General features: G+C 40.8%; 1 protein-coding gene across 1 annotated transcript; it reads right to left on the reverse strand.

The window, feature by feature from the left end:
- Positions 1 to 180: 180 nt before the first annotated feature.
- NKX2-4 (NK2 homeobox 4) lies at positions 181 to 1,792 on the reverse strand. Its single transcript, XM_043883276.1, has 2 exons — positions 1,342 to 1,792; positions 181 to 835 (listed from the first exon to the last, which is right to left on the reverse strand). Exons 1-2 carry the CDS (start codon positions 1,778 to 1,780, stop codon positions 228 to 230), a joined length of 1,047 nt encoding a protein of 348 aa, XP_043739211.1. The 5' UTR covers positions 1,781 to 1,792; the 3' UTR covers positions 181 to 227.
- Between the last annotated feature and the right edge of the window lie 15,656 nt (positions 1,793 to 17,448).

Raw genomic sequence — 17,448 nt, forward strand, 5'->3', positions numbered from 1 at the left:
CGGCTTTTTACACAATTTAGGAACCTCCCGAAGGAGAAAATCACCTCAAAGCTTCCTGGCCGGCACGATCTCAGGGTTCGATCCCGGGGCTTGTCGCGTCCCCACCCGCAGCGGAGGCCCGGCGCCCGCCCCTCTCCGCGATCCGTCCGTCCGCTCGTGAGCGGCGGCCCCGCCGTCGGCGCGCGCAGACCCTCGGGAGGCGGAGGGACCCCCGGCCAGCCGCGCCGTCACCACGTCCGGCCGTAGAGCAGGTTGGCTCCCAGCGCGCCGCCGCCGTAGTCCCCCGCCGCCGCCGCGTCCAGCCCCGCCAGGCCTGCCCCCGCGCCGTGCAGCGCGGGTGGGCTGGGCGACAGCTCCTCCAGCTCCGGCGTCGGCGCGGGCGGCTGCGGGCCGGCCTGGGGCGTCGGCGTGGCCGCGCCGTTCTGGCAGGGCTTGCCGTCCTTGACCAGCACGGGCACGGCCACGCGGCGCGGTGACGGCGGCGGCGGCGGCGGCGGGCCCAGGCTGGCCTCCTGCTGCAGCTGCTGCGCCGCCTTGTCCTTGGCCTGGCGCTTCATCTTGTAGCGGTGGTTCTGGAACCAGATCTTCACCTGCGTGGGCGTCAGGTGGATCATGCTGGCCAGGTGCTCGCGCTCGGGCGCCGACAGGTACTTCTGCTGCTTGAAGCGCCGCTCCAGCTCGTACACTTGCGCCTGCGAGAACAGCACGCGGCGCTTCCTCCGCGGCGCCGCCGCAGCGTGCAGGGGCGCCAGCGACTTGGCCGCGTCCGCGATGCCGGTCAGCGACCCCATGCCGGCCACGTTCACGCCCGCCGACGGCCCCATGAACCTGGAGACTGGGGAGGGGCCCAAGGGGAAGACCGGTCAGCCGCCGCCGCCCTGCTCTCTTCACACCGCGGCGGCCGCGACGCCGGCGGGGCCGGATGGGTCCCAGGACGCCCCGCGCGCTCGGGGTCCCAGGGTCCAAGGACGTTCCGCGCGCTCAGGGTCTCAGGGTCCCAGGACGCCCCGCGCGCTCAGGGCCCCAGGATCCCAGGACGCCCCGCGCGCTCAGGGCCCCATGGTGTGCGCTCAGGGTCCCAGGATCCCAGGAGGCCCCGCGCGCTCAGGTCCCAGGATCCCAGGACGCCCCGCGCGCTCAGGGTCCCAGGGTCCCAGGACGCCCCGCGCGCTCAGGTCCCAGGATCCCAGGACGCCCTGCGCGCTCGGGGTCCCAGGGTCCCAGGACGCCCCGCGCGCTCAGTGTCTCGGGGTCCCCCAAGCGCTCCCTGCGCCCCGGGCTGCGGCGGGGAACGCCCGCGCCGTCCGCAGCCCTCCGTCCCGCGCTCCTCGCCCCGCTCACTTGACGAGTAGCGCGGGTCCGGGTTGGCGCCGTACCAGCCGCTGGCCGCAGCGGCTGCGCCGCCCCGCACGCCGTCTGTGTAGGCGGGCAGCTCGCCCACGTTGCCCAGGCCGCCGTTGCAGTAGCCGCCCACGGCACCGTGCGAGAACTGCGAGACGCCGGGCGGCATGTGGTAGGTGGCGGCTGCCGCCGCTGCTGCCGCCGCCGCTGCCGCCGCCGCCGCGTTGTGACCCGCCATGGCGTGCGGGGGCTGCATGCCCGCCGCAGCCGCCTGCGAGGAGGGCCCGGGCGGCGGCGCGCGGTAGGCGGCACCCAGGGGTGTCCCCAGGCCGGGCGGCGTGCCGTCCATGGCGCCGCCGAACTTCTTGTAGGTCTCCTCGATGGGGCTCAGGATGTCGGACACGGAGAAGGGCGTCGTGTGCTTGGGGCTCAACGACATGGCTCGGCGGGCGGCCAGGTAGGGGGGCCCGGGGCGCGCGCGGGTCGCCGCCACCTCGGCCGCGGCGGCTGCGCCTGTGACCAGGAGTCGGCGGCGCGGCGAGCCCCCCGAGCTGCGGGATCTGGGGTTTATTTTAGTCTGGCGCCGGGTTTACGACAGACTCGGGGGGCGGAGCAACATCCCAAACGAGCAAACAATGGTCCTTGACATCTTTTTTCTCTCACCAACACCCCCACCCCACCCCCATTCCCCATAGAGGAGGCAAAAAAGGTAAAGGGGGCAGTTGGATGTTTCTTGAAAGGATCACCCGCTTCGCTTTCTCCATCCTTCCTGCTTCCATCCAGACTTCCTGTCACCCTAGCCCTGGAGCATCAGAAACAGAAACTCAGGCTGGCGTCGAGGCTGGATGTGAAGGACTCCACGCCTCTGCCCGTCAGACCCCAGTTTCCTAAAGTGACTTAGTAGGAAAGTCTAGGGTGTTCGGAGATGGGGGGGTGGGGCGGTGGACTGAATGGTGCTAAGTTGAGAGCGGATGGCGGTTTCGCTTAGTCCTCTGCAGCTATCAGCCTCTCACTTGCTCCATCAACTAAAGTGTTAAAAAAAAAAAAAAAAAAAAGCTCTTGGGTCCCACCGTAAGAGCGCATAAAGAGATGAGGTACAATGACCGTCCTCTCCCTTTGTAGGGTTTCTAATTTATGCGTCTTTAGACTCTCAAGCATCATTTTGTGGGCAACCAACCGGGCACTTTCAAATTAGCTCAAAGTATCCAAATCCAAAGAAGAGAAAACACACAGAGACACAAATACACGGATGCTAATTTGTAAGTATTCTGTTTCTGCTCTGTGGGGATAGAGGTTAGATAAGGGAAAGAGGTTAGGTTTTCCTGTGTTCTGATGTTTCTTGTTCAGCTCGCACCTGTAAAGTTCTGTACAGGTTTCTTTCCCTTTTGTTTTCCTCCTGCACCCCCCCCTCCCCCGAGTGAAAATATCCAACTTTGGGTTTACTGGCCTATCACTACAGTAATCAAAAAAAAAAAAAAAAAAAAAAGAAAGAACACACCCCCAAAGTCCAAAATTTCTAGCTGTTCGAAATGGGTCTTTTTATTGTTCAAAAAATATAATCTACTTAAAAATGTGAAATGGGTACAGACATCAGGTGAAAATGGTACTTTCCCTTCAAAGATACGCAACTGTAGATAAATGATTTTTTAAAAAAACTTTGTCATCCTTTGATTTGTAAATTTACCTGCATAGCATAGAAGAACTTAGACATTGTGAACTCTCCTGTGAATGCTGAACATGACAAAGAATATGACAAAAGAAGTCTGTGAAGCATATTGACTAAAATTTGAAAACAGTGCTTCACTTAAAACTGCCAGAGAAACGAAGATGCAGTTTTTAAGGTTTCCTGGAGACTGGGGTAGGAGAAAGAAAAACAGGGAGAGTGCTTTCTTAAGCAAGATTTTATTGTTTAAAACAGAAGAAGAACAGGATGTAAGAAAGCAATTCCAGTTTAACCTATTAGAACATAAAATCTAATAGTGCACGTCTTGAAGGTAAGAACAGTTACCTATTCCTTTTCTTGTTTGGTTTCCGTACTTTGATTGGAATGTTTTCCATGGTTTTGCTTTTATTGTTTTAATCATTGTTTTGTTCATTTCAGTGAGTTTTGCAAAGAATCTAGGGGTGGGGGGATGGGGCAAAAGGGACCCACATTTACCTATGGGAAGAAAGTATCAACCAGGCAAGTGTGTAGAGTATTAGTATTTTAAAACAATGAAAGAACAAAAGACAAGGTACTGTGATTATTTGCAGATGTCAGTTATTTACTTAGCAATAATAGTATTGCTACAATTTTAACACCATGCCACTTTTATAGGTCTTTCCTGAGCTTGAAACATTTGGGCTAGGTCTTCATCCTTACCTGCAGTTGTATTGCCTACTTCATTTTTTTTTATTTGATGAATTACAGAGAAGCATTTATGTATGTATTTAAGTAGTTGCTGGAATCTTGAAAACTGCACTTTGGTTTTTAAGTTTTGGTTTAATTCAAAATGTATTGTTTACTTGATCCACTTAAATAAAAAATAGTAGACAGTCTTTCATTTCAAACTTTCCTCAAAGGTAACAGGGTAAGTAAAAATAGTTGTTTTAACATCCATGGACAGAAAAAGTCATTTGTGAACCATTATGTTTTACTTTTAAAGTTCAAACATGTTTCAAAAATGAACCCTATTATCATAATCTTTGTATTGATTAGTTATCCAAGCTGCAAAAGTGCATATCATTAGTTTTTTCCAGACAGTTATTATTTGCTCCGTTTTCAGGCTATACATTTCATCTCATGTAATATTTTTATAAACTTTAGGATAACAGTTCACTTGAGTGGTTGAACTACAAGTTGTTGCTTATTTTGTTTTTCAACTGTAGTGGTTCCTGCTACAAGTCCGATGACATCTGGAAAGCTCACACCTTTGAATAAAGAAAGCACCTTATCATGTCTGGAGGCTCTCTGCCGATTGTCACTTTCTGGCTGCTTGGGAACTTGATACCCTAATTAGTACTCCTTTACTAGAGGTAAACAGTTATGAAAAATATCCACAATCTTTAACAGTTCTTCGTCTCAGTTGTTTGGGTCTCATTTCAGAAATTGCATATCTTCGTGCTGAAAACACTGGATGTGTGCAGATGATTCTGAAAACATGTATTCTGGAGGATGTGTATATACAGATGCAAATTAGAATAATCCAATTGATACTCCATTAAAGGTTTTTATCAAATTCATTTCATCATATTATTGTCTGTCTAAATTATGTATGGAAGTTAATACTCAGTAGATTGTTAAATACTGTTGACCAAACTGGATTTCACAGGAAATATATTTCTGAGAAATGCTTTCCTGTTGATTCTTTTCTTTTCTTAAAAACAATGCTGGCACTCAGCAAAAAAAAGAAAAAAGAAAAAAAGACTACCAAAGAGAACACAGTGAAAAGAGATGGCCCTGCCTTCCCATCCTCCAGCCTTCCTCTTTCCCCTCTCAGAGGCACGGTTACCTGATTCTTCTGGGTGAGTCTGTACATCTTGAAACATACTGCCTTTTTACACACAGGAGGTGGCATGTGGTTTGATACCTTGGTTTTTTCACAGCTTAGGTTTTTGTACATTTGTATACCACACCACTGAAAACTTAATAATTGGACTGTGGCAGACAGAAAAATTACGTAAACAAAAAGATTCAATAGAATCTCTTGGCTTTCTGACAAAAATGTGGTATTCATTGAAAATTTCTCATGTATTAGTTAACCTTAGGGTCAAAATGATTTGGCAAAACAGTCCTGAGGTAGGAGCTTTACCCAAATAGAGGATTTGCTGTTGTCAAACAGAAGCTCAGAGAAAGAGGCCTGAGAGACCTTGCAAAACCAGTCAGTTACTTAAAGGGCAATGTTGTTTTTCTAGGGTAGCAAGTAGATTTCTAGTGTGTCCTGAATTTACTTATAAAGGAAAATAATGTTTGAAAATACAACTTTCTGCTTGACATTCAAGGTCCATGCCTTTTAGAAATGAGACACTTGCCACATTAGTGATTAGTTTAAAATAGTTGTTAATGAAATTCTTACTCTTTGGAAGTGCCTTTAAAATATTGTCTTTGCAGTAGGGAAGGAACAAAAAGAATATATCAGGATACTAATATTTTGTAACAAAATTGAGATTATAAAGAGCAAACAAAATTGCTATAGATATGAAACACAGAGTTTTAAAAAATTGAAAATGTTTATGAATTTCACCAATTTCTGAAATTTGGTCTCCTTTTATTCCTCCTAAAAGACTCTTTGTTTTAAATGTTCATTTCAATTATTATGAGTCTCTTGTGTTAATTTTACCCTTTGTTATTAACAGAATGACTGTTATTTCTACCCCACCCCCAACCCTCGTGCTTCCGACCAGGGTTCCTTCTCTTAACCCTCAGTTCTGCTCTCCCTGATGCCCTGAAATGCAGCTAGGACCCAGGGCCAAGACTCTCCTTGGGAGGATAAAAGGAAGAAGTTAGAGAACTTGAACCACCCTCCCCCCACCTCATTCTTTCATAATTTCTTCACAAATGCAAATTTCTTACAGTTTAACTCCTCTGTTTAAAAAATTTTGAGTCACTATTTCCTGATCATCAGATTTTTAGATTGAAAATATTCTTCTGATCAATGAATATATTTTAAATTGAAGTGGTTATTAGTACAATGTGAGAAAGAATAGTAGGTGTTAAAGATGTGATTGTTTGGAATCCTAATAATGAGATCAATTAAATGATTCCTAAAAAAAAAAAAACACAAAAACGAAGTCTTGCCTTCTAGTGTCGAATTGTAATACTAACTTTTACAGTCTAGGTAGAAGATAAGGTTATGCTACATCAGAGCTGTAAAAATATTGGTCAGTTTTCAAAAATATGAAAATTGACCACTAGGGCACAACTCTCCTACCCTAGGATTACAAACTTTGGCTAGAAATTTAAATTTTTCTGTGTTTTAAAAATTATTTTTAAAGTATTAAATACATGATATGGGAAACAAGGGCAGGCAATATGGAATTATACTGTTTATTGAGGCAACAAGTTTACTTGTATATTTTGCTTACACAGAATGTTTAAACTTTAAAATAGCATTTCTATTGAACATTATCTGACGTTTTTACATGTCTTGGAATGTAATTGAATTGTTCTTTTATAGGAAGAAAGAATTCTTTGAATTTTAAGCAAAATTGTATTTCTATTTATTATTTTGTGTGAGAAGCTAGTCTAAGTTTGCGCTATATCTGTACACATAACCTGAGTGATTACATACAACTTTTTTAAAAATACAATTTTATAACTTTTATTCTCATGTGCACTCAATTTTTCCAAATCTAAGAGGTTAATTGAATTTACTGTAAAGTCTCTTTCTCTCCTACAAGTCCCATTAAAGATGTATCTTCTTATGTTTACAAATTAATTTGTGATTATCAAGGAACATATCTATTTTTCCACCAGAGTCAGGTCCTGGGGTTATTTGTTATTGTCGCTTACTTGAAAAAGAAACTCCAGTTTGGGGAATTTTGATAAACTGTTTGTTGCATTTATTAACAAAGTTTTAATATGTATATTTTTTAGACATGAATTGAATTTGAGCAGCCTCTGGTAGATAGTGAAGGACAGGGAAGCCTGGCGTGCTGCAGTTCATGGGGTTGTAAAGAGTCGGACAGGACTGAGCGACTAAACAACAACAAGATGTATATTTTAGAAGAAACAACTATGGCAATAATATAAGTAGAAAATGTTGCCCAACTTTGTTGTGTTTGTTCTGTGTACTACAAATGTTGTGGAGGTCTCTGCATTCTAGGTTGAGAATTGTGCTTGATGCAATAGGCTGGTGTTCATGTCATAAATCAAAATCAGTTTTGGTACTTTTTAAGCAATTTAGTTTCTGGTTCAATAATTTACAAAGCTTGATATGAAATACTTTTTATTAATGTGCTTTATATAGACAATGAGTGGAGTGAAGAGAACTAATTGATAAAAGTTGCTTGTAAGGTTTTCTTAAAAAAAAAAATCTAGTGAAATGAGTCTTAAATTATAATAAACCTGTCAGATGAACTTGATAATTACTAAATATTGACTCAAAATATCCAGTTTGTAAAGTAAACTAACAATGAGGTGACTCTTCAGTAAAACTAGTGTTTATTAAGTATTTGAAAATTAAGTCCTAAATTTGATCTTGTAACTGTGTAGGGAATTACAGGGGTAATACTGGAAACTAGTATCACCAGACAAGAGCTATTGGAATTTGGCCAAAAACGCCACATAAGAATTACTAGAGAAAATCAGTACAGCTTGAATGAAAGCAACATTGGTATACAACAAGTCTTTAAATAATTCTCTCACATGAGAAATAAGTAAAATTTGGAGTAAATCATCTCTTCCAAAATAAAAAGTATATGTGTACATGCAAAATAGTTTAAAAAGCTAGTAAAACTATCTTAATTATAGGAAAATGGCAAATTTTAGTGAGTGAAAGATTTTTTAAAATTACAAAGAGAATTTTTAATTGTTTAAAGTTCACTTTTTAATGGGATAAATAAATGTTAACCTGTGAAGGGTAGTTTATGCTTGAGTGTTGTGCATAAGTCGTTCTAGGAGTTAGATGATGGAATGCATGGTAATTGTTTTGTTTTGTGTTTTATGTACTTACCATTATAAACATATAAAATACTCTCAAAGATCTGAAAGAGAACAATTTCACATATGAAGTTTTAGTTTTCTGTAAATATATGAAGATATATATGGTATATATGAAGATTTCTTCTGGAGTTAATTCTCTTAAATGCAGTGTTTCTTTAGAATAATCTGTGGTAGTGCATATATGATTGAGCTGTCACTATGAACATAATTGATGACAGTCTGCCTGATGCAGCTCTTATGAACAATTTGCAGAGATTAAAAGGGTGATGGAAATGGTGCTTTAGGAATTGCTTTCTAAAGACACCAGAGGATCGAAAAGAAACCTGGGGTTTCCAGTGCCTTCTGAAATCATTTTCACATAAAACCCAGGTTTAGTAGGTACAAGTGTTGTTTACGTGCTCAGCTCTTGAAAAAAAATATTTATGTGGCGTAAAGAGATGAATTGGTCATGGATCTAAATGATCAAATCAGAGTGTCTGTTCTATACCTGTTTCAAAAGAACAAATGGAGAATCTTTTACCTATTTAGTATTCCATATGTACTTGCATTTAAGTACATAGGCAATAAATGAATATGGATAAATACTCAGGAAAGTAAGAAGCTAAGATGTGGCTAAAAGAAGCATCAACTCTATGGGTCATAAAGCCTCCTGAATTCCTATAGTTGAGCCTCAGTCTTGGTTGTAAGCTTCCTAGTGGTCAGCTGAAAAGCCAGTTAAACTTTTTTGTGGGGCGGGGGTGTGGGGAGCAACCCCCCTCCTCTGATTCCTCAGGAAAAGAAGGACTTCCTAATAGTGTGCTCTGAAAGAAATTCCTCATGGGGGCTTCACATAGGAAACACTGAATATAAAATTATTAATAGTTCTCTAGCAGACGGAGTTATTTCCTGAAGTTAGCTTGTTATAGTGGCCATTCCTCAACAATTTGAGACCTCAACACCAGCTCAACTAAGGTAACTCCAAGATGTGGGATCAAAGTAAGCAGCCTGGTCCAGATATGTAGCCTTCTGATGGCCAAGGAATGAACTCCACACCTTTTAAAGAAGACTTCATAAAAACCACAACATTGTTATGCTTTTGCTATTACAAAGTTCTTATACTGAGGCTATGACCCTCTAACTTGCAGGTATCAGTCCAGTTCAATACTTTGATGCCAAATTGTAAGTTTGGTTTCCTCCCTTAAAGACCTCTAAATATAAGAAGGTATTATATTAATGATATTATCATACTATGTCTCTCCTTTTCACAAAAAAATTCCCCAGAACAAAAACATCTATAATGAACATACACAGTTATTACCCAAGAATTTATCAAGTGATTATCAAGAGTGCCCAGAGTGCTTTAGAAAATTGGAAAGGGAACCTGTCTGGTATCAGAAAGAGGAAGCTTATTTTTGTCATCCTTATCCTGATCTTGAAATGGTTCTGTTCAGTTCAGTCGCTCAGTCGTGTCTGACTCTTTGCGACCCCATGAACCGCAAATGCCAGGCCTCCCTGTCTTATCACCAGCTCCTGGAGTCTACCCAAACTCATGTCCATTGAGTCACTAATGCCATCCAACCATCTCATCCTCTGTCGTCCCCTTATCCTTCTGCCTTCAATCTTCCCCAACATCAGGGTCTTTTCAAATGAATCAGCTCTTCGCATCAGGTGGCCAAAACATTGGAGTTTCAGCTTCAACATCAGTCCTTCCAATGAACACCCAGGACTGATCTCCTTTAGGATGGACTGGTTGGATCTCCTTGCAGTCCAAGGGACTCTCAACAGTCTTCTCCAACACCACAGTTCAAAACCATCAATTCTTTGGCGCTCAGCTTTCTTCACAGTCCAACTCTCACATCCATACATGACCACTGGAAAAACCATAGCCTTGACCAGACGGACCTTTGTTGACAAAGTAATGTCTCTGCTTTTTAATATGCTGTCTAGGTTGGTCATGACTTTCCTTCCAAGGAGCAAGTGTGTTTTAATTTCATGGCTGCAGTCACCATCTGCAGTGATTTTGGAGCTCAAAAAAATAAAGTCAGCCACTGTTTCCACTGTTTCCCCATCTATTTGCCATGAAGTGATGGGACTGGATGCCATGATCTTAGTTTTCTGAATGTTGAGCTTTAAGCCAACTTTTTCACTCTCCTCTTTCACTTTCATCAAGGGGCTCTTTAGTTCTTCTTCACTTTCTGCCATAAGGGTGGTGTCACCTGCATATCTCAGGTTATTGATATTTCTCCTGGCAGTCTTGATTCCAGCTTATGCTTCCCCCAGCCCAGTGTTTCTTATGATGTACTCTGCATATAAGTTAAATAAGCAGGGTGACAATATGCAGCCTAGACATACTCCTTTTCCTATTTGGAACCAGTCTGTTGTTCCATGTCCAGTGCTAACTATTGCTTCCTGACCTGCATACAGATTTCTCAAGAGGCAGGTCAGGTGGTCTGGTATTCCCATCTCTTTCAGAATTTTCCACAGTTTATTGTGATCTACACAATCAAAGGCTTTGGCATAGTCAATAAAGCAGAAATAGATGTTTTTCTAGAACTCTCTTGCTTTTTCGATATCCAGCGAATGTTAACAATTTGATCTCTGGTTCCTCTGCCTTTTCTAAAACCAGCTTGAACATCTGGAAGTTCTTGGTTCACGTATTGCTGAAGCCTGGCTTGGAGAATTTTGAGCATTACTTTGCTAGCGTGTGAGATGAGTGCAATTGTGAGGTGAGGTAGTTTGAGCATTCTTTGGCATTGCCTTTCTTTGGGATTGGAATGAAAACTGACCTTTTCCCATCGTGTGGCACTTTTAAATTATATGTACATATATGTGTATTACTTTATGTTTCATTTTAAGTTTTATATATGTATGAACATATGCTTATGTATACATATATGTGTATACACACATGTATACATGCCAGGTTCTGAACAACTGACTTAGTAATGAACTCTTTAGAACATATTCTACTAGTTGCTGGTGGATTCTTTACCAACTGAGCTATCAGGGAAGCCTTGTAAGGTGGAGATAAGGCTAAAATCCTAAAACCCACTAACAATCATCTTACTAACGTGCTTTACATGCATGAACTCCAGGTGCTTATCTCATTTGATAGTTACAGTAGAAGGGAGCTTAAAATGTGATCAACACTGACAGTGATTCAAGTGAAAAAAATACTCTTTTTCTTCCAGCTGTGTAGAGATATAATTGGCACACAGCACTGTATACGTTTAAAGTATACAAGAAAGTGAAGTAGCTCAGTCGTGTCCGACTCTGCTGTCCTGTGGACTGTAGCCCACCAGGCTCCTCCCTCCATGGGATTCTCCAGGCAGGAATACTGGAGTGGGTTGCCATTTCCTTCTCCAGGGGACCTGCCCAACCCAGGGATCAAACCCAGGTCTCCCACATTGCAGGCAGACGCTTTAGCCTCTGAGCCACCAGGCCAAAGCACAAATCCAATCTCTTTTTCTGAGTTTGTTTTTGAAGTATAATTTACCTACATCACTATGTTAGTTCCTGTTACATGACATAGTGATTTGATACTTTTATACATTTCAAGCTTATTAATAAGTCTAGCTTTGATATATTATTTAATACACACAAAGACATTACATAGTTATTGACTATATTCTCCACATTGTACATTTCATATTCATGACTCACTTATTTTGCAGTTGGAAGTTTATACCTCTTAGTCTCCCTCACCTATTTCTTTTCCTGCCATTACTCCTCTTAACTCTGGGAAACATCTGTTTGTTCTCTGTTTATATATTTGGTTGTATTGATTCTTTTTTTTTTTTTTTTAGATTCCATGTATAAATGAATAAATGTAAATGCTCATACAGTACTTGTCTTTTTCTGACTTATTTCACTGAGCATATTACCCTCTAGTATGAACAAAGCTAGTGGAGGTGACAGAATTCCAGCTGAACTATTTAAAATCCTAAATGATGATGCTGTTAAAGTGCTGCACTCAGTATGTCAACAAATTTGAAAAGCTCAGCAGTGGTCACAGGACTGGAAAAAGTCAGTTTTCACTCCAATCCCAAAAGAGGGCAATGCCAAAGAATGTTCAAACTACCATATAATTGTGCTCATTTCACATGTTAGCAAGGTTATGCTCAAAATCCTTCAAGCTAGGCTTCAGTAGTACATGAACCGAGAACTTCCAGGTATACAAGCTGCGTTTTGAAGAAGCAGAGGAACCAGAAACCAAATTGCCAGCATTTGGATCATAGAGAAAGCAAGGGAGTTCCAGAAAAACTTCTGCTTCGTTGACTATGCTAAAGCCTTTGACTCTGTGGATCACAACAAACCGTTGGAAATTCTTAAAAGAGATGGGAATACCAGACCACCTTACCTGTCTCCTGAGAAACCTGTATGCTGGTCAAGAAGCAACAATTAGAACTGGACATGGAACAATGGACTGGTTCCAAATTGCGAAAGGAGTATAACAAGGCTATATATTGTTACTCTGCTTATTTAATATTATTACTATATGTAGAGAAGATCATGCAAAATGCTGGGGTGGATGAAACACAAGCTGGAGTCAAGATTGCCAGGAGAAACATCAACAACTTCGATATGCAGATGATGTGACTGTAATGGTGGAAAGTGAAGCAGAACTAAAGAGCTTCTTGATGAGGATGAAAGAGGAGAGTGAAAAAGCTGCCTTGAAACTCAAAATTATATATAGTTTAAATTTCAGTGTTTATAAATAAAATTTTATTGAACAGAGCCACACACCTTTATCAGTGGCAGAGTTGAGTACAGTAGTTGCAACAGAGACCATATGGCCCATGAGTCTAAAATATTTACTTGCTGGTGCTTTTACAGAAAATGTTGGTCAACCTCAGCCAAGGTGAAAGTGAAAGTTGTTTTTCCAAATATGCAGTCCCACAACTATCTCCAGAAGTAATCACTATGGAGGGTTTTCTGGGTATGTTTTTCTAGCTGTGTATGAATACACATATATTCTCTAGTTCTATTTCTTTATGTATGTATAACTTATGCATTCACACTTAAGAAATATAATGGCATCATTACATATACTGATTTCTTCACTTAACTGTATTTTTATATCAGCTTGCAAATCAGTACTTTTACATACGTTCCTCATCAGTACAAATATGTGCTTTAAAGGCAGTGTGTGTAGATGTTCTCTTTCTAATTATTAATATTCCATGAGAGTTTTACTGTATTTTATTTCATGGGTCCCATGTTAACGAGTATACTTTCTTCCTCTTCTCTCTGTCCCTCCCTCTCCCCTTTCACCTGTTTCTTTCTGTTACAAACAGTGCTGTGATGAATACGTGCAGATCTGTGTGTACTGGTACAAATAATTCCTCAGGATGGATTTCCAGATGTAAAATTGGATCGAAGGATAAGTTTATTATACATTTTGGGAGAAGTTGCCAAATTACCCTCCCAAAAACCTGTATCAGTTTACATGTCAGCGATGTGTGATGTAACCTTTTGTCGCTTTATCTCTCACCAACACTGGATAATTATTTAAAAGTGTGTTTTTTAATCTGTCTAGTTCAGTTTTACATACATAACTTAGTATTTCCTTAATAGTCTTCTACTTCCTAAGTTACTATTGCTCATTTAAAAAACCAAAATAAGGAAAGAAAATTAACCAAGACATATATAAAGTGCAAAGGGAAAGTCATTTGAAATAACATTCAGAAATAACCACTCTTAAATAAATATTCAAGCTAGAAATTTTAGCTTAGGGCTCTGGTATATTCGTATTTTCATTCTTGTTAGTTTTCTATGAGAGGAATATGGCATAGTAAAAAGCAATCATGCTTTAGAATTAGACTTCAGTTGATTCCTACTCTACTGAACTGTAAAATTTGATGGCAAATTTTACTAAAACTTTCTGAACTCAGTTTTTTCCCAGCTGTAAAAATGTGAAGGTTAGCTTAAATAGGTTTAAATAGTAGATGAAATCACTGATCATAGCTGTTGCCTAGAATATTTGCTTTATTTCTTGCTTCCTTTATTTTACTCTCACTCACTACTTTCTTTCTGAGAACAACAGAAAGACATATTTCCTAAAATACCATGTAGTATTGCAGAGGTTGGCAATCCACGATATGTCAAAGGAGTTAGATGAGAAGTAATATTGGTATAATAACAGATACGGGCTTGTGGAGAGATTTATGCCTTTAAGGGCTGAGTATTCTCACCATCTCCTGACATCTCTCCTTCAGTTCTTCTCTTGTCCCATGACATCCTACAGCCAAAATGTTGAATAACATTATCCCCCCCCCCCTTTAGAGAAAGCATGACTCCTCGGGCATAAAGAAAGTACTTAAATTTTTTTTTATTGAAGTATTGTTCATTTACAATGTTATGTTAGTTTCAGAAGTTAAAGTAATTCAGTTATACAGACATAGGTATGTTTTTTTCAGGTTCTTTTCCCTTATAGGCTATTATAAAATATTTATATAGTTTCCTGTGCTATAGAGTAGGTCCTTGTTGGTTATCTGTGTTATGTATAGTAATGTATACATGTTAATCCCAAACTCCTAATTTATCCCTCCCCCACCTTTCCCCTTTAGTAACAAGTTTATTTGCTAGGTCTGTGTCTATTTCTGTTCTGTATATAAGTTCATTTGTATAATTTTTTAAAAAGATTCTGCATATAGGTGATATCATATGGTATTTCTTGTTCTCTGGCTTACTTCAGTTAGCTTGATACCCTCTAGGTCCATCCATGTTGCTGCAAATAGCATTATTTCATTTGTTTCTATGGATGAGTATGGTTTTAGAAACGGCAGGGGAACCAGAGATCAAATTGCCAACATCCGCTGGATCATGGAAAAAGCAACAGAGTTCCAGAAAAACATCTGATTTATTGACTATGCCAAAGCCTTTGACTGTGTGGATCACAGTAAACTGTGGAAAATTCTGAAAGAGATGGGAATACCAGACCACCTGACCTGCCTGTTGAGAAACCTGCATGCAGGTCAGGAAGCAATAGTTAGAACTGGACATGGAACAACAGACTGGTTCCAAATAGAAAAAGGAGTACATCAAGGCTGTATATTGTCACCCTCTTATTTAACTTATATGCAGAGTACATCAAGAGAAACGCTGGGCTGGAGGAAGCATAAGCTGGAATCAAGATTGCCGGGAAAAATATCAATAACCTCAGATATGCAGATGACACCACCCTTATGGCAGAAAGTGAAGAAGAACTAAAGAGCCCCTTGATGAAAGTGAAAGAGGAGAGTGAAAAAGTTGGCTTAAAGCTCAACATTCAGAAAACTAAGATCATGGCATCCAGTCCCATCACTTCATGGCAAATACATGGGGAAACAGTGGCTGACTTTATTTTTTTGAGCTCCAAAATCACTGCAGATGGTGATTGCAGCCATGAAATTAAAAGACGCTTGCTCCTTGGAAGGAAAGTTATGACCAACCTAGATAGCATATTAAAAAGCAGAGACATTACTTTGCCAACAAAGGTCCATCTGGTCAAGGCTATGGTTTTTCCAGTAGTCATGTATGGATGTGAGAGTTGAACTGTGAAGAAAGCTGAGTGCCAAAGAATTGATGGTTTTGAACTGTGGTGTTGGAGAAGACTGTTGAGAGTCCCTTGGACTGCAAGGAGATCCAACCAGTCCATCCTAAAGGAGATCAGTCCTGGGTGTTCATTGGAAGGGCTGATGTTGAAGCTGAAACTCCAATGTTTTGGCCACCTGATGCAAAGAGCTGACTCATTGGAAAAGACCCTGATGCTGGGAAGATTGAAGGTGGGAGGAGAAGGGGATGACTGAGGATGAGATGGTTGGATGGCATCACCAACTCAATAGACATGAGTTTGAGTAAACTCTGGGAGTTGGTAATGGACAGGGAGGCCTGGCGTGCTGCAGTCCATGGGGTCGCAAAGAGTTGGACACAACTGAGCGACTGAACTGAACTGATTCTGTTCCATTGATCTTTGTGTTCATAATCTTAATGTGTTGTTGGATTCAGTTTGTTAACATTTTGTTGAGGATTTTTGCACAGTGTACTTACCAGTGATATTAGCCTGTCATTTTTTTATGTGTGCAGTATCTTTGTCTGGTTTTTGGTGTCAAGGTGATGCTGGTCTCACAGGATTAGTTAGCAAGCATTCTTTCCCCTGAAATTTTTGGGATTAGTTTGAGAAGGATAGGTGCTTACTTTCTGTTTCTTGCTGGTTCAGTCCTGGGGAATTGTACATTTGTAGGAATTCGTCCACTTGTTTTAGGTTGTCCATTCTGTTGACTTATGGCTGTCCTTTAATAATATCTGATGATTTGTTGTTATTTATGTGCTATCAGTTGTAACTTCTCCTTTCTCATTTCTCACTTTATTGATTTGCACCCTCTCTGTTTTCTTCTTGATATATCTGGCTAAAGATTTATCAAGTTTGTTTTATCTTTTTGAAGACCCAGCTTAATTTTGCTGATCTTTTCTATTATTTTTTAGTCTCTATTTATTTCTGCTTTATTTTCTTGAGTTCTTTCCTCCTGCTAACTTTGGGTTTTGTTTTTTTTTTCTAGTTTCTTTAGGTGTACAGTTAGATTGTTTGAGATTTTTCTTATTTCCTGAAGTAGACTTCCTTTAGGTGTACAGTTAGATTGTTTGTTTGAGATTTTTCTTATTTTGTGAAGTAGTCACTAAAAATTAATCTCTTAGAACTTCTTTTGGTGTTTACCATAGATTTTGGGATCATTGTGTTTTCATTTATTTCACATTTTAAAAAATTTTCCCTTTGATTTATTCAGTGATACATTGGTTGTTTAATAGCCTATTGTTTAGCCTCCACATATTTGTGTTTTTTACATTTTTTTCTTGTCCTTGATTTCTCGTCTCATAGTGTTGTGGTTGAAAATATGCTTGATGTGATTTCAGTTTTTCACATTTATTGAGACTTGTTTGGTGGTCTAGCATGTCATCTATCCTAGAGAATGTTCCATGAACACTTGAAAACAATTTGTATTCTGCTGCATTTAGATGGAATTTTCTATATATATCTTTTAAGTCCATACAGTCTAATATGTCATTAAGGCCAGTATTTCCTTATTGATTTCGGTTTGAATGATCTGTCCATGGATGTAAATGAAGTGTTAAAGTCCTGTACTAATATTCTGCTACTGTCAATTCTTCCCTTTATATCTGTTAATATTTGCTTTATGTATTTAGGTGCTCCTATGTTGGGTGCATATATATTTACAATTGTTATATCTTCTTCTTGGTCTATTTTGTGTGATACAAACGTTGCTACCCTGGCTTTTTCTTCTGTTTCCGTTTTAATGATAATCTGGCTAGGAGTTGTGCTGTGTTTAATGTTTTCTGCAGTTGTAGGACACGATTCTCCAGTGTCCTTACTTATTGTCCCTCCTGTTGTTTTGGGGCCTTATTAAGGACTTTCTTAAATAGAGCCTGTGTCTCAAAGCTCTTTTCAGCTGCAATCCCACTGTTATTGTACCATAATAGTTACGATG

This window comes from Cervus elaphus, chromosome 23 (assembly GCF_910594005.1).
Source record: "Cervus elaphus chromosome 23, mCerEla1.1, whole genome shotgun sequence".
Classification (NCBI taxonomy): Eukaryota; Metazoa; Chordata; class Mammalia; order Artiodactyla; family Cervidae; genus Cervus; species Cervus elaphus.